At 42.3% G+C, this 22,880-nt stretch overlaps 1 protein-coding gene across 1 annotated transcript; it reads left to right on the top strand.

The window, feature by feature from the left end:
• Positions 1-5,842: 5,842 nt before the first annotated feature.
• Positions 5,843-21,411, top strand: PRPSAP2 (phosphoribosyl pyrophosphate synthetase associated protein 2). Its single transcript, XM_075718291.1, has 12 exons — positions 5,843-5,856; positions 8,278-8,394; positions 8,995-9,145; positions 10,339-10,391; positions 10,515-10,581; positions 11,630-11,802; positions 12,793-12,908; positions 16,468-16,523; positions 18,901-19,049; positions 19,796-19,866; positions 20,637-20,783; positions 21,204-21,411. The coding sequence occupies exons 3-12, from the start codon at positions 9,027-9,029 to the stop codon at positions 21,360-21,362; spliced, it is 1,110 nt and encodes a 369-aa protein (XP_075574406.1). The 5' UTR covers positions 5,843-5,856; positions 8,278-8,394; positions 8,995-9,026; the 3' UTR covers positions 21,363-21,411.
• The last annotated feature ends 1,469 nt before the right edge of the window (positions 21,412-22,880 follow it).

Raw genomic sequence — 22,880 nt, 5'->3', positions numbered from 1 at the left:
TAATTAGTGTCCCCTAAGTGAACCAGCTAATTATAATATGACCACCACAGCTCTGTTGGAAGAGCTGCCCACCTCCAAAGGGAGACTGAGCACGCGTAGGGATTTTCAAGGGAGCTCTGTCTTTAAATCGAAGCGAAAACAGAAATAACCATTGACTAACAAGTAGGTGTCAAAGCAAAAGTAGAAATAACCAATAACTAACAAGTAGGTTTTAACACCTGTCCTAAACACTGTTTATTTTACAGTCCTGGACCTGAAAGATGCTTTTTTCAGCATTCCGGTGGATGAACAGAGTCAGATCCTCTTCGCTTTTGAATGGGAAAATCTGACTATGGGAAGGAAGGTGCAACTCTGCTGGACTGTGCTCCCGCAAGAATTCAAAACCAGCCCCACCTTGTTTGGTGACATCGGGAACTGGAAACGTGGCAAGGTAATCGTTCTGACATAACCTTATTACAATATGTGGATGATATGTTGGTTGGAGCAAGAGGAAGAAAAGAATGTCTTGAAGCCACAACTGATTTATTAAATTGCTTGGGACCGGTGGGTTACTGAGTCTCAAGGCAAAAAGCTCAAGTGGCCCAGGAGAAGGTTCAGTATTTGGGATCTGAAATCTCAAAGGGACAGGGAGAACTTGGAGCCAACCAAAAGGAAGCTGTTTGTCGAATCACAGTACCGAATCTAAGAAGGAATTGTGAGGCTTTCTGGGAATGGAAGGATGGTGCTGAATGTGGATACCGAATTTTGGACTGATGGCTAAGCCCCTATATGCTGCCATAAAGGGTCCTGGGGAATTATTAGAATGGACCCCAGAATGTAGAAAAGGCTTTGATGATATAAAAAGAGAACTGATGAAGGCACCAGCCTTGGGCCTGCCAAATATTGATAAGCCCTTTCAATTATATGTCCATGAGAGACATCAAGTAGTGTTGGGAGTGCTGACACAGTTGCTGGGTGACTGGAAGCATCCAGTTGCTTCCTTCTTAAAACAACTGGATGAAGTAAGCAGAGGATGGCCAGCTTGTCTACAAGCTGTAGCTGCTACAGCATTACTGATAGAAGAAGCCTGTAAATTAACCCTAGCGACAACCCATAATCATGCTGGAACGCCACGCTGTGATGGCTGTTCTTGAGCAGAGGGGACACCATCGGATCTCCCCAAGCAGGCTAGTGAAATACCAAGCAGTATTACTGGAATAAGACAATAGGGGCCTCAAGACGGCAGCATCCTTGAATCCCGCTACCTTGTTGCCCTTGTCAGAAGAGGAGCCTTTGTAACATGACTGTTTAAGCACTGTTGAGCAAGTTTACGCTAGTAGGCCAGAGTTGAAAGACAAGCCTTTGGAGGGTGTAGATACGGAATTGTTTACCGATAGAACTAGTTTTATACATAATGGAGAGAGGTGGGCAGGATGTGCAGGAGTAACTCGATCTCAAGAAACTGAATCTCACCCGCTGCCTCCCAATACCTCTGCACAAAAGGCAGAGATAATTGCCCTGACACAAGCCTTGGAGATCGGGAAGGGGAAAAGAGTTAATATATATACGGATTCCAAGTATGCATTCGGAGTTATTCATGCCCATGGGGCAATCTGGAAAGAAAGGGGACTATTAAATTCTCAAGGAAGCCCTGTCAACTATTGAAAAGAAATAATGAAGTTATTGCAGGCAGTTTTAGAACCCAAAGAAGTGGCTGTGATGCACTGCAAGGCCCACCAAAAGGGACAACGGGAGATTGCCCGGGGAAAGGGACGAGCAGATGCAGCAGCAAAGAGAGTGGCAATGCAGAGGCCAAAAATTGGTGCGTTAATAGCCGAAGGAAAAATAAGTTTGGAACCACCCAAGTATACAGAGAAGGAAGAAAGATTGGCTGAAATATTGAAGTGCACAAGGAATTCTGAAGGGTGGGGGGCGACCCCCAGTCATGAGGGGCTGGTATCTATGAAAATAATGGAGACATGCAAAAATTGCATGGGGAGATGCATATGGGAGCAGATGCTATGGTGAGTAGCACCAGAAACCAAACATTAGGGCCAAAGATGAAAACTTTGGCTGACATTGTTGTAAAGAAATGCCAGACCTGTTGCTTAAATAATCCAAAGATTCAATGGAAGCCGCTGACGGGAGATGTGAAAAGAGGAATCCTCTCCCGGGAACACTGGCAAATAGATTTTTCAGAGTTACCAAAATGTAATCAATATAAATATTTACTTCTTCTTGTAGGCACTTTTTCAGGTTGGCTGGAAGCTTTCCCATGTCATACCAATCAGACCAGGGAGGTAACAAGTATTTTATTAAAAGCAATAATGCCTAGGTTTGGGATACCGGAAGGAATATCTTCGGACAATGGGCCCCCCTTCATTTCAGAGGTAGTGCAAGGAGTTTCAAAATTTCTTAAAATTAAATGGGATCTGCATACCCCTTGGAGGCCACAGTCAAGTGGGAAAAATAGAAAGAATGAATCAAACCATTAAAAGACAGATAGCAAAACTATGCCAAGAGACACATATGAAATGGATAGAGGTGTTACCAATAGCCTTGATGAGTGTTAGAATAACCTCCAGGCCGAGAGAAGGAACAAGCCCATTTGAAATTCTGTGTGGGAAACCCTACCCAGTCAACAGCCTTACAATAAGGGGGGACCAAATGCACATTACAGGGGAGAAAATGTTAAGGAATTAACTTTATCCTCCCTAAATAGATACCTCAACCGGAAGACTGAGGACTGGTCAGTTTTACTGACCACCTTCACAGCGGTAAGGGTAGAAGGAATTGACTCCTGGACACAATACACCTGGGTGAAGAAAGCACCTCCAGCAAAGCAGTGGACCACTGAGACTGGAGACTGTAAGCTGAAATTCTCTAAAGCTTAATGAACTGTACCTGGGACCTTGAAGACTCACATCTTGAGTTAGAATATTCTCAAGGACTGACTTTATTTTGTTGTCTATTGCTGATACTAGTTAATTTTATGTATCTGTAGAAATACTAATTTCTTCACAGGAACAGGCCAATATGGTAGTAAACATCATTACCCTTTGCCTAATCATGAGGGCGCATAGTTGGAACTCTGAGAGGCAGTCAGTGAAAAATCCCTGGGAAGAGAATGTACATTTTAGATTAATGCAAAAAACTATGCAAATCATAAACAAAACTAATTGCTGAATCTGTAAGAAGTGATCCAGAACTGAAATTCAGGATAGAATGGCCCTGGATATGCTCCGTGCAACTAAGGGAGGGGTATGTACTGTCCTAAACACCAGCTGTTGTGCCTATGTGGACCAAAGTGGCAGAGTATGTACTGATCTTAAGGAAATTTGGAAACAAACTAACGTTTTATATGGAATTCAAAAGGATGATACTTCCCTTGGCTTTGCTGAAATTTGGAAGTGGCAGACCTCTTGAATACTAGATTTAAACTCGTGGTTAAAGAAACTATGTACATTGATTATCAGATTATTAATATTCATATGTATATACATGTCAATCCAATGTGCATAGAAATGTTGCTCTGCTTTGCGAAGATAGACACATGAAAGGATGGGACTTGTATAAGGAAAATATGAATCTTTTTTCCTTACACAGTCTCAAAGGGGGGAATTGATGACTGATTGTTGAAGGAATGTACTAAAGATAATAGGCACCAGGATATCTATAATGAGGAGTGGAAGGCCAAGAGATCTCTAAAACAATGAACATATATCCTTGAGTGTCAAAACTCCCCTTTACTCCTCTTTTACTAGTCAGCAAGAGCCACTAATTAGTGTCCCCTAAGTGAACCAGCTAATTATAATATGACCACCACAGCTCTGTTGGAAGAGCTGCCCACCTCCAAAGGGAGACTGAGCACGCGTAGGGATTTTCAAGGGAGCGTGTCCAGAGAAGGGCAACGAAGCTGGGGCCGGGTCTGGAGCACAGGGCTGGTGGGGAGCGGCTGAGGGAGCTGGGGGTGTTCAGCCTGGAGAAGAGGAGGCTGAGGGGAGACCTCATCGCTCTGCAGCTCCTGACAGGAGGGGGCAGGGAGGGGGTGTTGGGCTCTTCTCCCAAGGAACAAGCAATAGGATGAGAGGAAATGGCCTTAAGCTGCGTTAGGAGAGGTTTATATTGGATATTGGGAAAAATTTCTTCACAGAAAGGGTAGTCAAGCGTTGGAACAGGCTGCCCAGAGAGGTGGTGGAGTCCCCATCCCTGGAAGTGTTCAAAAAACGGGCAGAGGTGGCACTTTGGGACATGGTTTAGTGGGCATGGTGGTGTTGGGTTGATGGTTGAACTGATGATCTTAGAGATCCTTTCCAACCTTAGTGATTCCTAGTTTTTACTTTCATTAAAAAATAATCCAGCCACTGAGCCAGGAAACATGAAATTGCTACTCTGCCCTTAATTGGTTTAGTGGTGGACTTGGTAGCGTTAGGTTAATGGTTGGCCTGGATGATCTTAAAGGTCTTTTCCAACCTAAACGATTCTATGATTCTAAATCGAAGTGAAGGTAGAAATAACCAACAACTAACAAGTAGGTGTTAACAGTAGGCATAGTGACTTTGTTTAATTGTATAAATATGTGAAACAAGGGTAAGGGGGTGTGCTAGCTTTGTGGAATTACCACCTAGCACCCCTCTACGCAGAAATCTAATAAAGCAAATATTTCGACTTGGTGTGTGAGTTCATTCTTGCACACCGGGTAAAGAACCCATTTTTGGGACAACAAGCACAGACAGAAGTATCTGCTGGGGTGCTCCAGGCTTTGCTCCAATGCACCCTGCAGGAATAATTAAGTTTAATTGCCTTTTGTGAGAAAAACCGCAGCAGAAAGTACCTGATTTGTACATTTATGCTAAACGCTAAAATTCTGATCCATAAAATGCTGCTGATCTTGGGCATACTGAAAAGTGTAATTTAAACCAGCTTCTAGCTTCCCAGTTAGTGGGAAAACATGGTGCTTGTTTATTGACTTGGGGGGGGAGCTGGCAAGACCTCCACCCTCCTGAGCCTGTGCAGGTTGACTGTAACTTTGTCAAAGCAATGAAAGGGCACCACTTTTGTCACGGGTGCTGTCCCGTCATAAAGCTGGGCTTTAAAGAGGGTGACTAAAAGCAACGTCTTGCTGTAGATGTCAAATGCATCTTCATCCAGTTTAACCTATGTATGTTGCAAGGAGGGCCCTGATAGGGGACTCCGGGCAAATCAAGCGCGTATGCTCTGGACAGTGTAAAGGAACTGAGAGACTAGTAATTGTGGCTTTTTTAATTTACTTCTAGAAAAGCTTCCTTCTCTACAAACGCTGCCGGGTCCAATGGCAAAGGCCAGCCAGTATGGCAGTGCCCAGCGGGGATGGCGAGGACCCACCGCTGTGGTGGCGGTGCCCAGAGCAGCGCGGCGGTCGGCCATCCCTCACGACAGCGATGCAGGCGTGTGAGCTCCGAAACCTGGCACCTTGCCGGACACTCGCTGGTTTATGCTGTTATGGACTTTGCATGGCGGCTCTCACAACCCTTCAGGGGGACGTTACCTACCCATCGTGCTTTTTTTTTTTTTTTTTTGGGGTGGGGGGGAAGCTGAAATCCGGCGTTGGTACTGGGGTCCCCCCCCCAGCATCGCGGGGTCGAGGGGGGGAAGATGGCGGCGGCTCCCCTCAGCCGCGCCGCGAGGCCGTGGCGGGAAGGGCGGGGGGGGGGGAGGGAGGAGGGCGTCGCCTCGCGCCCGCCCCTGGCGCGCGCTCCCTCCCTCCCTCCCTCGCGCGGCGCCGCCATCTTGCAAGCGGAGAACCGGAGGGGGCTGAGCTCCGCCGCTGCCTCTGCCTCTCCCCCTCCCCTCCGGCCGGGCTGCCTTCTCCCGGGGCCGGGGGGCCGGAGCCGGCAGGTAAGGCCTTCAGAAAGGGGCACGCCCGCCCGCCCGCTCGCTCAGCCCACTTCAGCCGGCTGTGTGAGGGCAGGACATCCCCCTTTCCCCAGTGCTCTCTCCCCTTCCCCACACAGGGTTCCGCCGCCTGAGGAGGGGCTTTGCTGCTCTCCCCTCAGGGGGTTCTGGGGGGGGGCCCTCTCCTGGGCGGCCCCTTTTCCTGGGCTGCCGGGGGCTCCTCGTCGGCCGCCAGCCCCACAGGTGACGGGGAGCGGCGTGCTCGCTGCCACGCTGGGGGCTGCGGCGTGCCCAGGCCTCTCCCCTGAGAGGAGGGAAGGGATCCTCAGGTACCCTGGGGTGCCTGGGCGGGCTTCCCCTCTCCTAGGGCGTGTGTAACCCACCTGGAGTAGCTGAAGGACTGGCAGGGAGGTCTGGGATGGAAGGGCCGACCCTCTGCCTTTTGGCCCAGGGGGATAGGTTAGTGTGGAGGGCCCTTCTGGGGCCGGGGAAATTCCCTGGGGGGAGATGGGTGAGAGGTTCAATTTCTCTCCAGCCATGGGGATCAATTCTTTAGTACCGTGGTTATCCCAGGCAGTTATTCCTGCCTCTTGCTTTCTGTGTGGACATGCTCAGTTCATGGAGGTGTAAAGCCAGTGGGAGTAGGGCATCATGAGCACCCAGTCTGGTAATTGCGTTCATCATGATGTGTCCGTGTAAGTGTGTGCAGCCCAAAAGAAAGGGTAGGAGTTTGTGGGCTGCAGCCTACTCTATGGTGTGTGTGTTCTCCCAAATCTGATGGAGGCTTGGAAGATCTGTCCACCTCAAGCCAGAGGGTTATGGTCCCATGTAACCTTGTGGAGTCATGTCTTTACACATCTAATAAAGTTTTGTGAGCTTGCTGTCATCCCAACACGTGTTTCAAGGTTGATACATCAATATTACCCTACAAATGCAACCCCCCCCCCCCACCCCCACTGTAGTCCACTTGCTGCTGAAGTACATCTGCAAGAAAGTGGTTGACCTATGGCTGTGTGAAGAGCTATGTTCAATGTTGCTTGTGAATATGTCCGTATCTTATTGTGTAAAATGCACCCTGAACAATAATCAGGAACCAAAACCTCTTGTCTTTCAGCAGATTTCTTAACTCATTTCCCTAATCCATGGAGCAAAGAAGGTAACACAACTGGAGGAAAAAAAAGTCCTCTACCTTCAAAACACCATGTGAATACTTTTAGTAACACTGGAAGTTGTCTCTGCATTGTTCCCATCTGATCACACTAGCAGGGTGCTTTCAGGTGTTGTTCTGAGGCCTAAAAGCATTTCCAGTATGTGCTCACTTTGTTGGATTTAAGATATGTCTTTAACACCGTTATGAATACTTGACGGATGATGGCCATTAGTTAACAGCTGGGAGTTACAGAGTAAGTGTGCAGCAGAACAAAGGAAGAAGCACTAGCTAAGAAATAGGTTTTTAATTCTCCTTAAATTGTTTGGTACTTAGTTTGGGAGGTATAGAGTTGAGCTTTAGACTGGATGTCTGTAACCATACTGCCTTCTAGGATTTTTTTTTTCCTCTCTTCTGAAAGCAAAGGCTGAAAGGGGTGGGGTCTTGCTTTAGTGGCATGGGGGTGCACACCAGGCGCTGGTAGAGTTGAAACATTTAGGCCTTCTGTTGCTGAAGTTGTTGCTACTTGTGCTCTCCTCCTGCACCTTTTGGAAGTTTTGATGACAGGCAGGTTTTCGTTCACAGCAAGTGAGCAGAGCACAGCCTCTTCATGAAGAGATCTGTTGTTAGGAAGTTCCTGACTTCACATTGGCTCTTAATTGAGAATGAATCAGGTACAGTTTCTGTGTCGAGGTCGAATGGAGCAAGGGTATGTCTAGTTGTGCAGGTGGGCTGTATGAGTTTCTTTAGAGCTAGCCAGCTGTTCCTGTTGTTAGATGCTGTTTTGGAGTAATTACAGTTGATATACCGTCAGTTTTTTGTAACACATTACGTATGGCTATTAGATAATTACATTTCTCAGCAGGGAGATGTTTACCAGGAAAGAAGTTATTGATTTATCCTAACTTCTCTTTACTTTGTTCTGAATTATGCCACTGTATTTGATATTTTCAGTCCCATACATAATGCTGAATTGGATGATGAAGGATTGGACTACTTATACGACAGAAGTGAAGTGCTGAGGCCTAGGATTTTTTGAGTTGAATGCTACTTCAATCTGTCAGTGGTTGCTGGTCAATGTGATTTTTTTTTTTTCTTTTATTTGAACAAAATGTTGTCGTAGAAGTCGTCATGAAAATGCGATGCTACAGAGAAGAATAAAAAGTGTCAAGATGGAATCCCATCAAATCCTTGGTGGGATTAGTGGTTTGTACCTTTATTTGGGGAAAAAAAAATTGTATAGATTTCCTCTTGATATTTTTCTCCTGTTTTCACAGGAGAAATATTAGTATCAAAGAATGACAACTGCTTCACCAAGTGGATGTGTTGTGCAAGAGGTCATTATTTACAGCTACCAACTTTATTGAACTCTTCCTTACATTTCATCCTTATTTGTAAGTTTATCATTTATTGCAAAGTGGTAGAAAGATACGCAGCTATGGACATAGACTCTTCTAGGCATTTTAGCAGAGCCAGGATCGAGGAGCTCCTTTTAGCTCAGTTCTACCTCTGACTGGCTTTGTGATCTTGAAAAAGTCAATAAATGTTGCTCAGTTCCGGAACATGAGCTGGACAAGCTGATGGAAAAGAGAATCTGTGTTGCTAAATGATAGCCCAAGGAAAACATTTAAAAAAAGAAAAAAAAACCAGAAAAAAACCCTGTTGAAGTCAGGAGGCTGTCTGGGGGGATCTCTGGAGGCCTCTGGGGAAGCATTCTGCTGGAGGGTGTGTGAAGCTTGGGGGCAGGAGAAGGAAGGCAAGGTGGGCTCTGTGCCGTCTCCCTAGGTATGCGGAGCTATGTTGGTAAACGGTATGGCTTGTGGGTCACAACATACTGTAAGGATGTATTCCTGGTATTGTTAAAGTGGTGATAACAAATATTAAGGATGCTGGAAAATACAGGCTTATGGGAAACTTCGCTTTCTAAATAGAGAAAGTTTGTTTCTTTTTTGTTTTTAATGTTGTGGCTTTAACAGACCTTTCATCTCTTGCAGTCTTTTAGAAGTGGAAAAACAACTTAGGTTTGATGTTTTGTGTGCCATCAACTGAAATTGGGGCCATCATGAATATAACCAAGGGTGGACTGGTGCTGTTTTCAGCTAATTCCAATTCGTCATGCATGGAACTATCAAAGAGGATTGCTGAGTAAGTAAAATCCTGCAGGGCAGCTTAGGATCTTGGTGTTACTATGATGGGACTTATTTTACTGAAGACTGATTTCTCTGTTTCAGGGAAGTTGCATATGGAAAACTGCCATGGTTTGCCAGAACATCTAGTGTACTGTATTGCACAGCGTATTTCAACAGATCAATAACAAAGAAAATAAGCTGTGCTTAAATTGTTTGGTGGCAGGTCGTGATTGGCTGCAGTATGTTGTAGAGAACACATGGGAAAGTTAATGTTTGGATAGTGTTAAATAATCATGGCAGAAGTTTTTATCATTGTCTCATTCTCTTTGTAGCAGAGTTTTCTTAGACGGTAAAGGTGCATCCATCCTGCTCGTTGTATATTTTAGATGGGGACATTTGTTTAGCTTTAAATGCGTGAATAGCTTCAGCAGAACTTTTACAACTTAAGGAAAATTTTACCATGCTAGTATAGCAGTATTAGGATGCATAGCATTGCCAGGAGTATCGCAAATGATGAGTTTCTTCCTGAGGTTTACGTACCCAAAGTTAGGTAGAGATAGGAAGAGAAAGGAGAGCGCAAAGGAACTGAACTTACGCATTGCAAAGACTTGGGCATAACTGCATAGCATACTCAGTTGTCTCCTTTTTTTTTTTTTTTAAGCGGTGGGGGTTTGTGCTAATACTGAAGTGGCATAGACATGGCAGACGTTAGCCTTCCGTTATTCATTGAACAGAGAGCTTGCTAGTGTTTCCGATTCACTCTAGACTGACAATTTTCTATAGAGAAGAATGATTTAAAAGTGGGTTTTTAAACATTGTGCATGTTTATGTTGCTGTGTGTATGTACATATATATGGCAATATATATAGAATGTATATAGAAATATGTATTAAAAATTAGAAATTGTTAAATAATGTAGTAATCAAGCATTCCCCCCCCCCCCCCCCCCCCGTTGCTCATTCTTCTGAGCTTGACTTGAAAATGAGTTCAGCTTAGCCTGCAGTGCAGCTTCTGGAAATTTAGATGCTTTGTTAAGAGATTTCCACTATAATTACTGATTTTATGGTTTGGGTTTTTTTTTTTCCCCCTTGTTTTTCTCCTGTGAAATACAGCTTTTTTCAATAACTGTTGCATTATATGGGCTTTGTGTTTGGTTTATATTTAATTTTCCCTTATTGACTTCTCTTTTTCTTTCTTCTGCTCCTGCAGGCGCTTAGGAGTTGAGATGGGGAAGGTTCAGGTTTACCAAGAGCCAAACAGAGGTGAGCATTTAATCGGCAAAACTGGAAGCTTACCTAACTACGACGTGCATGTATTAGCTACCCTTTTCTTAGACTCTATTGAGTTTTGCTATTGCAAATATTACATATTTCTCTTCTTGGCAGAAACAAGAGTGCAGATTCAGGAGTCTGTGAGAGGAAAGGATGTATTTATCATCCAAACAGTTTCAAAGTGAGTAACTGTTTAAAGACACTGTGCTAGCATTTTGACATGGACTGTCCATAAGAATGCTTCTGGTTTAATTTTTCTTTGCGTTTTATGTATATGATACAGTATAATAAGCTTAGATTAACTAGATAGAGGCTTCTCTTTGTGGGTTTTTTTGTTGTTATTGTTTTGGGTTTTTTTCTGATATGTGCACAAAGAAGACTTCAGTATAAGCTAACCTCTGTTATTTTCATTTTCAGTGAATATGTCAATGAAACTTTCCCCTGGGTCTCTGCATTCTTTTTCCAAGTGCGCTCTTTTGCTTATGTCATTCTCTTCAAATTCTTCCCTTTTCAGCTACCCCATCTCCAGCACCATTACAGAGTTCTAAAGGAGAACAGTAGGAGGAGCATTTCCTAGGCAATGTGTCCTATGGCTCAGCAAACAACTTTTTTTTTATGTGAAAAGAACTTTACAAATGCAACTTTACAAAACAACTTTACAGATGTTTTTTTCTAATGACAACAGAAACAGAAGGTCTCTTAGTTGATGACCAGTTCTCATCTAAAAAAAATATCTTCTCAATGTTTTCATTTATGGCAGAAAACAGATGGTAATTGTTAAATATTTAGCCTGCTGTTGGCTTGAATGATAGAGGAATATGTTGTACAGTCTGAAACTTTTTTTTAGAAGAAAAAGCTTATCTATATTGAAAAACATACCTATTTTATTTTGTGCACAATTGAAAGAGGTATTGGAGATAAATTATGTACTGCTTTGTTACAGCAACATGCTGTATCACTAAAAGCCTGAAAATGCTATAACAAAAACTGCTGAATTGCCCAGAATAGCCAAGTGAAAAAAAGAATGAAGTGTAATTCTAGTGAAGAATGAAAGTGCTGGGTCCAGGGCACTTGCTGTCCTGAGGTGCAGAGCTGGATTCTTAGTGAAGATTGCTCAGTCGCCACACTCTCTACTGCCCTGGAGTGAAATCACTGAAGTGGGTATAGATATCGTGTTGAATACAGGATTTTTATGCACGAGATACAGAACTAGATGCTTCTTGTTCCAGGGATGTGAATACTACGATCATGGAACTCCTGATCATGGTGTATGCCTGTAAAACCTCCTGTGCCAAAAGCATTATTGGAGTGATTCCTTACTTCCCATACAGCAAACAGTGCAAGATGAGGAAAAGGGGCTCCATTGTCTCTAAATTACTGGCTTCAATGATGTGCAAAGCTGGTAAGAATGTAGGTTATCATGAAATAATCGGGGCAGTGGGGACTCCTGCTGTCAGCTTTCAGGTTTAGAGCAGTCTGTGCGCAAGCTGGGACTCTGTTTAGGAATAACTGACAAGTTTTTCATGAATTTAAAACCCACATAGAAAAGAGAATGTAATTAGAAATGTCTCCAAATGATGAGTCCATTAAAAAACCCAACTTGTAATGGCCATTTTACATTGTGTCCTACTGAGCCGGCAAAAGGAGTCTGCTGGACTCTTGCTGCTTTGGGCCATGGTGTGTATCTATCATAATGCTGTTCTTTGCCATTCTGATGCTCTCAAACAGTTGTGCTTTGTAATTCCTAGCCTGTTTTTTACCTGTTGAGATGAATGCGCTTTGTATCTGGTCTTTACATTTGAAATGATGTGGGAGGATGAGATTATGCATTTTCACATCCTTCAACACATTTTCTTTTCTGCTCCTTTCCTTTTGCTCCTGTCCCTGAGAAAAATGGGCAGTTACAGTGAACCAGTGTGATCTGGTTTCTTATTTTGAGAGAAGTGTTTCGATGATTAGGGTTTGTGTCCATTTTTCAGGAATTCAGAACTCTGATGTTAGCTGTGCTGGAGTCTTGCTACGTGGCATAGGACAATTTATTAGTGCTTCTTCCATTTTGTCACATGTCAAATGGAGAAAGATCTTACCTGCCTCAGTGTGGCACTACTGAGTCAATTATGTAGAGTGTTCTGAGGTTCTTTTGAAAAGGACACTGTAGAAATCTCAAAACATGATAATGCCAGTTACTTTTGAATCTTAATATTTGAGGGACATAGTTAATATGCTACGTACTTTCACTAAGTATACTATTCTTGTTCTAATGCAGCTTAGAGATTTTGTTCTGGACAAACCTCAGTCAAACTTACTAGAGAACTAAAGAGTGTGCCTGTTGTTCTCTCTTACTCTTCTTGATGTGTCTTTTCATATGTCTTTTTATTATTTTTTTTTAAAGGACTAACTCATCTTATTACCATGGATTTACATCAGAAGGAAATACAGGGCTTCTTCAATATTCCAGTTGATAACTTGAGAGCATCTCCATTTTTACTACAGTACATCCAGGAAGAGGTGAGGAAGGCCTGCTATTACAGTTGCTTTTCTAAATTATTTTTTGTCATGTCTCAAGGCTTCTGAAACAAATTCCTCTGGAAAGACTTAACTCTTAAAACAGAATTTTAAAGGGGGAAAGGTCATGTTGGGGCTGGGGGTGGTGTTGGGGCAGTTGGTTCTTCCCCACAGGCTTAAGTTTTGCTTTCATGAAGAGCTCGCTTTTTCTTATCCATGCAGTGATACTGTTCTGTCTTATTAGGTATATTCCCCAACTGGTATTAAAAAAAAATGAGGATTTTCTTGCTATTGATATCTTCTTCCTTTCCTATTTCCAGTTTCCTTGACATATATAGGATGGGCTGCTTGTGTAGGTGTAATTTATATCGCATTATGAAAACACTTTACAAGTTAGGTTGTAAACAATGAGAGAGCCTATTGATCATACTCTGAAAATAAGAACAGATGACTTCTTGTGTGGAAATTTTCACCTGCTGTTTGTTCAGCATGTCTTGACTTGAGGAGCTTAACTTCTGATGTTCTGCGCGTCCATTTCTACATCTTATAAGTGCTTTGAGAAGTGCTGCTGGTAGATTCGTATATACAAATTCTGCAAATGATAATTGTAGGTATAAGATGCATATTATGCTTCTGACTAATGATAATTTGGAATAAAGCAAACGCTTTCTTCTTGCTGGGAGAAAAGGTTTAGCTCGCTCTTACTTTTGAATGCAAGATATTTCTTTTTATAGAGATATGAATGCCTCAATTTAAACCAAAACAAAACCCAAAACAAATGCAAAAACAAACCAACATGATTTTGTTATCACAGTGTTAAAATCTGTTTGGGGAATCAGTTACCATGTAAATATGTCATTACAATTTCATCTGGTACTAGAGTCAAAGTACAAAATAGATAGATAGATAGAACAAAACTCCAGGCTCTGGCTTTGCCACAGTCATTCATCTTGTATACCAAGAGAGAAGTATTGCACATTGTAAGCACTTCATATATTAAAAAAAGAAAAAAAGCGGGAAACCAAATATGCAGACACAAGAGAAGTTGTGCCTTTGTGTTGCTTGAATGTATGGATTATGGTCGATAACAAGATCATGTTCCTGGTTCAGTCTTGAAGCACATTTTCATACATGAGCTCATAATAGTTTACAAAGAATTGTTGCAGCTTTGAGTGGCTCTGCTGTGCGGTCTAACAAATGAACATTTGTAGAGATGTGCTGAAGTATGTGTAGAAAGGTCTTAAAAGGTACTTTCAGTTTTTCATTTCTTCATTCCTCTGCTTGTCTGTGAGATGACTTGCTAAAACTAGGGTTGACTGAATGTGTCTGATTGCATGGGATCTATATTGGCAGCTACCTTCACCAGCCAGGTCACGTATAGTATCTTTTCTTAAAAGTTTCATCCAGTGCTGCTCAGGAAGAATTTAGTATTCATCTCAAGTTCACGGCAGCAGCAGCTGCTGTATATCCTGGGCTGTGAATGCCAAAGCATGAAAAATATTTCAAATGGGAGTTGTGATGGGGTGTATTGAATAGCATGAAATAGAGTCCAGCTTGATAAGAGTGGAGGTCCCTTAAAAAATATTGAACTGCAAGTTAAGAGGATTAGGGCTTGTAGTTGTTCCCTGTCGGAAACTTATGTATAGGTGTGAAAAGGATTACTTGGTGTTCTGGGATGAAGACAGTCCCAATAGTGAAATTAATGTAGTACAAAAATAATTTGGTGATTGTCCTTTGTATGCTTAGCAAATGTTCGATACTTAGTGTCTTCTCTCTTTCCTATGTGTACGTGTTGATCTTGGAGTGACGTAGCTCTTTGTTACAAGGAGTTATTGATGTCTTACTGTCTTTTGGATGACATTTCTGGCTTTCTGACTTCATTTTTAAAGAGCTGGGAACAAATTTGATAATCTGGCAGGGGAAAAATGAGGCAATGATGTCTGAACAAGATCAAAGCCTTTATTATGTCAAGTGACAGGCCCTGCCTTGTCCATACCTTCCGTCATGTTAATCTTTGTAGCCTGTTGTATAACTCAGTGTTTGTAAAGGACAGACCATGCTGAATTCCCAGTATTATAGGTGGGGTTAGTAGCATTGTGGCTTATTAATGTTGCCTGACACATCCTCAGAAGAGCTCTTGTTTTCAGTTGGTTAGGCCCATGCTCAAATTCAGAACTTAATTTTTTTCGTTCCCATGCCTATTTCAGGTAGAGAGCTTTTGGAAATACTTAGTGTGGTTTGTATGTTTGAGGATGAGATTGTGGAACAACTTGCCTTGCTTGTGTTTGAAAAAACCAAAGTATTTCTATGCTCTGGAACTGGTATTTGACATCTGACAGCAAGTCGATGAACTGCATGTCAGAGTATCATCCCCCCCAGATTTGCGAAATTAGAACTGTAACAGATCAGTTTGCAGGTATTTAGTAAAGAGTCTTCCGTCCCTTAACACTGGGATTCTGAGGGTTGGATCTGCTCTGTAGAACTTTCCTTGCTATTGCAGCTGAGAGTGTCTGTGGACTGTCGTTACGGCAGCTGATAGAAGGACAGACAGGTTCTCTGCTGCTCTGTGGCAGACAGATTGTCCCAGGGCAGCACAGTGAAGGAAAATGCTGAGTTTGCCAGGAAGGAGGTAAGATGAGGTATTAGAGGGAGCATAGATAGCTGCTGGAAAGGACGACTGGAAGCGCGAGTGGTGGAATGCTCGAGAAGTTATGGACAAGGAAAGACGAGTCTGATGTAGAGTCACTGTTTGCAGGGAAAATGGAAGCTAGGATAAGAAACCTTTGAGAGATAGGGACTAAAATGCTGGCTGAATGGAGAGAGGGAGTCTGGGATGAAAAGCCAGGGTGAGAATGGGCAGGGCAGGGGCAGCAAACTTTGGAGTAGCTTGTGAAGACTGAGTGAAGTACGCATCAGACCTCGTATTGAAACCCAGACTTCTTGGCCTCGCCGCTGCGGCTGTTGGCATTTGCAGCAGCATCCTCTAGTGCTGATCTGCGTAGAAGGCGGCTTGCAGCAACATTAGACTGTGACTCCAGGATCAGTGCAGTGAATGTGGAATTTTGATCCCTTGGTCCATATAAAGAGTCAGTAGGATGTGATGGAGTGATGGAGAGGCGCTACTTTTTTTGGTGTACTCTGCAAAACAATAGGAGATAGGTGAAACGCTCCGTTTTCACGTGATTACAGACTGCCATGTGCATGCTCAAGACAATTTAAGTTGAACAGGAAACTTTAATTTTGATGGTTTCCTGTTTCTTTTAACACTTGTCTGTGCAGCCCTGATGTTCTTCTAAAGCAGTTACTTTTGTATAAACTGTAATATAACATGGTGTTTATGAAAGGTACAGTTTTAAGTTAATACCTGAATTTTCTAAATACCTGTTTTTACTGAGCTGTGAACTCTGATCATGTACCATGGATTCTTGAGGTTGCTTTCTTATGTTAGGTAAAATGTTCAATGCTTAAAATTCTTCTGGCAAAATAAAGTTCGCTGATTCTTACTGAGTTTAAATTTGTCTAAAGATATGAAGTAGACATTGCTATCTGTTATTTACTACAGATACCAGACTACAGGAATGCTGTAATTGTGGCCAAATCACCTGCGTCTGCAAAGAGGTGGGTAAGATCTGCTCTCTTGTGTTAGAGCAGGAACTCTCTGTTGTGATTTTGTTCTTAGGATCAAGTGAAGGACAGATATCCAATAATTAGAAGATGCAGCCTTCAAATCCCTCTCAATTCTACTTTGTCAGATGTGTAGTTTTTATGTCATCGCTATAATCGTAATCTAAGGAGAGTAAAAAGCAAACAAAAGGATGAGGTAAATCAATACAGTGCTGATGATAAAGAAGGTATTTAATCATATTATATTTGTGTGCATTTACATTATAAATTTCCTGCTGTAAATGAAGAAAAAAGGCTGGAAGTATAATGCCAATAATCCAAAGTAATTGCTTAACGTGGTCATAACTTAGAGCATGTTTGATCAGGTCCTAAATGCAGATGGTTTACCATCTAGCATGGTGAAACAGGATTTGATGTTTGAGGTGATTTTGATTGTGAAGTCCTTGTTGGCTGAACGACTGTTCTTAATCCATGTAGTTTTTGGTTGACTATTCCTAAACTCTTTGGAGTTACACTGCTCTCAGCAGGTGATGTAAGAGTTGGATGGTGGTTTAAGAGATACTGTATTTGCTGCGGTGACAAACCAATAGTTTGTTGGAAAGTTATCTAGACTTTCATGCCAAGGAATCATGATACTCTTTGTAAGAACGGGTTTTGTTATTTTATATAGCAAATCAGAAGTGCTTTGATTTGTAGAGGTATAGTGAGGGGAACAACTTTTGTCATCTTTGTTTTCCAGCAGTACTTTTTATATGATTTCTTTTGTGTTGGCCAGTTACGTTCCATTTGCTTGACCGTTTCTTTTATTTGGTGCTGTCAGTATTGCCCATTGGGAGTAGGCAGACATTTGTTGGAGCATTTTCATGCTTGTCAAGTAATTGTACATGCCAGCATTTAGTCTACACATACCTTTAACTGATCAGACAGATAAGTTGCACACAGAACCAATTTGTGTGGGAGAGGATCCCAGAGCTATATTGTTTAGCTTCTTTATGTGTACATGTGAGCCTTTAAGAGCAGTATTTGAGGAGGTACATTGTATTTGGAAAAGGGTGATTGGATGCTTCAGCCTAACAGAGGAGAACACTTCTCAGATGAATGTCTACTTGTGGAAGAGAACTTCTGCTTGATGCAGTTCAGAATGTTTCTGTGGTTTCTGAGCTCACTGGAAAATTAATAAATCATTTTACTGTTACTTTGAACTTTATCCAGTTTAATATTGCATTTTAAGGTAATCATTATGGTTTTGTTGATAGGATTATGCCTTCTAAGTCATAACTTAATGTTTGGAATCATAATTTATCTGTAGTTAACTACTTGAAAAAATAACCTAACTCTATGATAACCACAGGGCAGAAGATTCTCCATTTTTAATTAACTGAGCATCATGATGGGCAAATTATTCTCTGGACTTTGAGTTGTTTGGATAGTGAAACAAGGCTTAAGCGTAAAGGAGGTGATTCAGGCCACAGGTCTTAGATGCTAATGTTAGAACAGGGTGACTCGCTCTGGACGTGCCAGTCCCACTTTGACCAGAAGGGCACTAGATCACTGGCGTAGGCTAGATACCGAACTCTTGGGTGCACAAGGTAAAGGATGAACCACTGAATTTTACTTGCTGCTTCCAGCATCTGGGATACAAGCACTGTCTATGAAATTCCTATTTTCCTGACTCTCTGCTTTCCCCGCTTTCCCAGCTAACCTTATACTTCTTTAGATAAATTTCTCATTTTAGTTGAAGAAATACTGCGTGGTGAAGGAACTTCATGTAATTTTGTAAAAATTCAGGCTGTTTAACTTTGAAGAGTGGTTTGTCAGGCAAAATGACCGTCCGGATTCTCTTTCCTGTAGGATATCTAAGGTTATGTGTCAGAAGGTCAGGGATATGGTCTTTATTTAGTGCACATCTTGCTAAAAATGGATAGGTGAACACTTGTTTTCTGCTTTCATGTGGATATTTTTTTCCTATTAAATGTAGACAGTTCGGATATCTAGGCTATTCTCGATTACTGTTGGATGAGACTCGCTAAAGCATGGGATCTCAAGAACGCTGAAGGCTAGGAAGTGTGTTTTTGACTGCTGGGCAAAACAGAAGGGAGTTATCAGAATTATGTGACTTGGAGCATTTATCCTGCTGCTTCAAGGCCAGTATGGGTACTTTCAAGGTTATTCTGACGCTCACAAGCCTGGTGAAAACAAGACACTAAGGGGCAAGTGGTTTCTCCTATGTGTTTTCCTAAAATCTTAGGATCATTATTCCATTTTAACTCTGAAACGTTAGGAATAAAATGGAAATAGATTAGGATTGGATGTATGTGAATTATTTTAAATTTAATGTATTTCTGGGGTTTTTTTAACCCTTTTCCTACAGGGCACAGTCATTTGCTGAGCGCTTACGGTTGGGAATTGCCGTGATTCATGGGGAAGCTCAAGATGCTGAGTCTGACATGGTGGATGGTCGACACTCACCACCTACAGCCAAAAATGTAGCTGCTATTCATCCCAGTTTGGAGATACCCAGTAAGTAAGTTTGTGTGTGAAAGTGTTCCCCTGTTGTTTTTTGTGGTTTTGGGGGATGGGGCTGGCAGTGATGGACCATCAAAAAGCAGTCGTTCTTACAAAAAACAGTAGGGGGGGGAAAAGATTCCTTTTTGATGCTCTTTGTCCTTGGTTTTAGTGCCAGGCCGTGAGGTCTGCCCCCTGTGTAGAAGGGGCTCTGTCATTACAGGTAGTCAGAAGAGCCCCTGACAGAGAGGCCCCACTTCTTTGCCATTTACTTTTTCTGTTGGAATTTTTCTGGGGGACAGAGCTGATAAGCTGAGCTGACGCTGGGTTTGAGTGTAGCTCTACGTCATGGGCCTTGACAGAGTAACCTGGCTGAACGTGGATGTGATCTATAGCTGCACCAGCAAAACTTTGTTGCAGAAACCTAGCTTGGATCTCAGTAGGGTGATCAAGATGGTTGTGCCTGCAAGCCACTCTATTCTCTGTACTAAAATTAAGGATTAATTGAATTGGTTAAGAATTTGGGTGTAAACGAAGGTAGTTAATGCTTTGGCTAAGCTTAAAAAAAAATAATTTATGTATGAAAATCCTGTTGTTTTTTCCCGGTAATGCTGTGATGGTAGAAATAGTTGTCGCTTCACTTCTCTCTGTAGCAGTGGTGACCCATGCAAAGCAGACGTTTCTGCACTTGGAAGTAAATTGTGTAAACTTTCTCTTTCTTTCTCCTTTCTACCCCTCTAAAAAAATTTGCCATTAATCAGTGCTGATTCCCAAGGAAAAACCTCCCATCACAGTTGTTGGAGATGTAGGAGGCAGAATAGCTATCATCGTGGTAAGTAAGATGCCGTAGCATTTGATAAATTGTTAAATACGTTAAAGTTGCAGAAATCAAGTAGATTTTCTGCTGCGTCAGCAACTAAGCTTTGGTTGATGGTGGGCTTTCGATACTGCACTTTTTATACCATGAGGCAGTATTCTGCACGCTTACTGAAGCTGACTGTGTGAACTATGAAGTGATCCATGCTGAAAAGCAGCATTTGGACCTTGTTTCTATGAGTAGGCCAGATAAATTTCTGTTTAAGTGCTTGCCTGTGAAAGTGAGGCGTTTCAGGTGGTGCTTATACAGCAGATGAGGGGAAGATTACCATGTTTCTATTCTGTGAGTTTAGAAATACCAGTGAAGTAGATACAGAATCATAGAATCGTTTAGGTTGGAAAAGACCTTTAAGATTGTCCAGTCCAACCATTAACCTAATGTTACCAAGCCCACACTAAACTGAGCGTAATCTCTGGGCTTTTAATGGAAAAGGTCAATTTTCTGTTAGTTTGGTTTTTGAATGAATGTCAGTTGTCTTGGCTCTTCCCTCACAGAGCAGTCCCTCTGCCCCTTGATGTTGCAGTAGTTTTGGACACTTGGCTCTACCACTCTTTCGCACTGAGCATCGAGCTCTGGTGTCTGAAGAATGGCGTCAATAAAAATGTCCATTTTGCGTTGGCTGTGAACTGTTACACTTGAAAAAGATGTCACGTCAGTCTGGGCGTGCTGTGTTGATCTGTCTGAGGACACGGTGAATCTTCGCTGACTTGATCTCCTTTTGACAGGATGACATTATAGATGACGTTGACAGCTTTCTTGCTGCAGCCGAGACCCTCAAGGAAAGGGGGGCTTACAAGATCTTTGTAATGGCCACCCATGGCCTGCTATCTTCAGACGCTCCCAGGCTGATAGAGGAATCTGCAATCGATGAAGTAAGCATGGATTCTGAATTTCCAGTCAAATGGGTTTGGGTTTTTTAAGCGAGCAATTTTCTCCTGATTTGATTCTTAAAGTATACTGGCATTAAGAATTTAGCTGGGAAGTTCCTGGGTTCAGGCTTTCTTACCGTGGTACTGTATGCTAGAATGTTAGCATTTACGCATCCTTAAACTGTAGCAATGGGAAACTAGGGAAGCGGTGAGCTGAGGGACTGCCAGTATTAGGAGACGTTTCCCTTCAATGTGGGGGATGTTTTTGTACCTTCCTTTGGACCTGTGTGGCAGAATGAAAGGGAGGAAGGACAGTGCCATTAGTATCCATGGATACGTGGCCGTTCCCTTTTGCAGTTCTAATACGGGAGGTGGAAGACATAACGGAGCTACGGCCTTCTGAGCATTTTTTTGTTTCTGTAGGTGGTTGTTACAAACACAATTCCACATGAAATACAAAAACTCCAGTGCCCTAAAATCAAGACTGTGGATATCAGCATGATCCTTTCAGAAGCCATTCGCAGGATCCATAACGGGGAGTCCATGTCGTACCTTTTCAGAAATATAGGACTGGATGATTAATGCTTTTTTCTTATAAAGAAACACCCCGGGCCAAACTGGAAGCGAACAGATAATGAGCTGTGAAGCATCATGCTTACCTTAATATTTCTATTGAGCCACTTTTTGTTTTCTCTTGGGTTAAGTATCAAGGTAGAACAGTTTTTAAGAGCTATTTTTTTCTTTGCAGGTTTTTTTTTTTGTTTGGGGGGGGTTGGGTGGGGAATAAACATTTTACAAAAAACTGTTCTAGTTGCTTTTAGGTTAGTTGCACTATATACATGATGGAAAAAAACCCACAAAACACTTGAGGCAAGAATTTGGCTTCTAAATTAAGCATTCCTTTTCCAAAGCTGCTTGCTACAAGTGCTTTAAGAGAGAATAAAATGAAGTGACTGTATAATATTTGCATTTTGAAAGCCAAAAAGGTTGTACTGTTGTATGCAGTTAAGTGATTTTGTAGGAATGCTTTTATAGAAAAGCATATGAAATATGCACCTGTATTTATTTTCTGCGACAAAGAATAAAGACTTGTTTTGTGTGAGCTTTCTAAAAATGTTCATGTACCTAGTCACTTGTCTTCTAAAGTGTGTCCCCTTAAAAATGATTTGCAGGTATTACGTTACTGAAAGAAATCAAGAGGTGAATTGATTCTTTTATGCTAATGGGTTGCTTTGGAATATGAACAGGATTTGGGCTTCTTGGCAGTGAGAATAACACACGTTTTGCTTGTTGTTATAGCGAAACACCTGCAGGCGAGGAGGAGAGGCTGCTTTTCCCTAATACGGACACTCATTGTAATTTTTCAGCCTGTGTTCTGCTGAGCAGTCTTGTAAAAGGCCAAATACAACCTTTCGCTATCTGCTTGCAGGTGCTATCACAAATGTGTTTTGATCAGTTGTAATTTGGTGGTTACAGTACGCTTCCAGCGTGCTGCTTTGCTTCAGGGAGTGTGGGAGGGAGTGAAATCTATGGCTGGGTGTCAAGGAACAACAGGGGCTTGGGAATATTGTGGGGGCAGAGTTCCCGGCTGGTAAAATCCCAATCAGCTCAACACAGGTAAACTCTTTTTCAGAGCTTTGTAGCCTGGCCTGAATGCATGGATGAGCTAAAAAATACGGCCGTAGTGCAGAGCTTATCTTGTGCAGGTCGGTTTTCCCAACCATCCTTAGGTACACGTGCGTGGAGCGGCCGGCGAGCTGCCATGCTGCGAGCTTCCAGTCTCAGAGACTTGAAGTCTCTGACCTGTTGCAGAGAAAACGGCAGTGGAATTAATGAGCATTTACGTGTGGTTTGGTCTGATCTCTCTCAATCAGAATGTCCCACAAATGAGTATAAAACTTCTGGCATGTCCAAAGCCAGAAGTGAACACCAAAGTGTTGACACCATTTCTCTTTGCTTGAGACAAACTTCCAAGGGCTTTGGAAGGTTGATTTGCTTTTAAGGATAAAAAACATTTTGGTTTTTTCCTTCCCTTGCCTGTCTTGGCACAGCACTGGGAACGCTGGAGGCCTGGGCTGTGGCTAGAAGACCTAGATATTG

This window comes from Pelecanus crispus, chromosome 11 (genome assembly GCF_030463565.1).
Source record: "Pelecanus crispus isolate bPelCri1 chromosome 11, bPelCri1.pri, whole genome shotgun sequence".
Taxonomy (NCBI): Eukaryota; Metazoa; Chordata; class Aves; order Pelecaniformes; family Pelecanidae; genus Pelecanus; species Pelecanus crispus.
Note: the sequence above shows the minus strand (reverse complement) of the source record. Positions and strands in the feature narration are given on the sequence as shown.

Bases quoted from the DNA above. Each gene is read 5' to 3' on its own strand.
- PRPSAP2 (XM_075718291.1), top strand. From the start codon at position 9,027: ATGTTTTGTGTGCCATCAACTGAAATTGGGGCCATCATGAATATAACC. The intron at 12,909-16,467 runs GTGAGGAAGGCC...TATTTACTACAG, and splicing joins TACAGTACATCCAGGAAGAG to ATACCAGACTACAGGAATGC. The intron at 19,867-20,636 runs GTAAGTAAGATG...TCCTTTTGACAG, and splicing joins GCAGAATAGCTATCATCGTG to GATGACATTATAGATGACGT.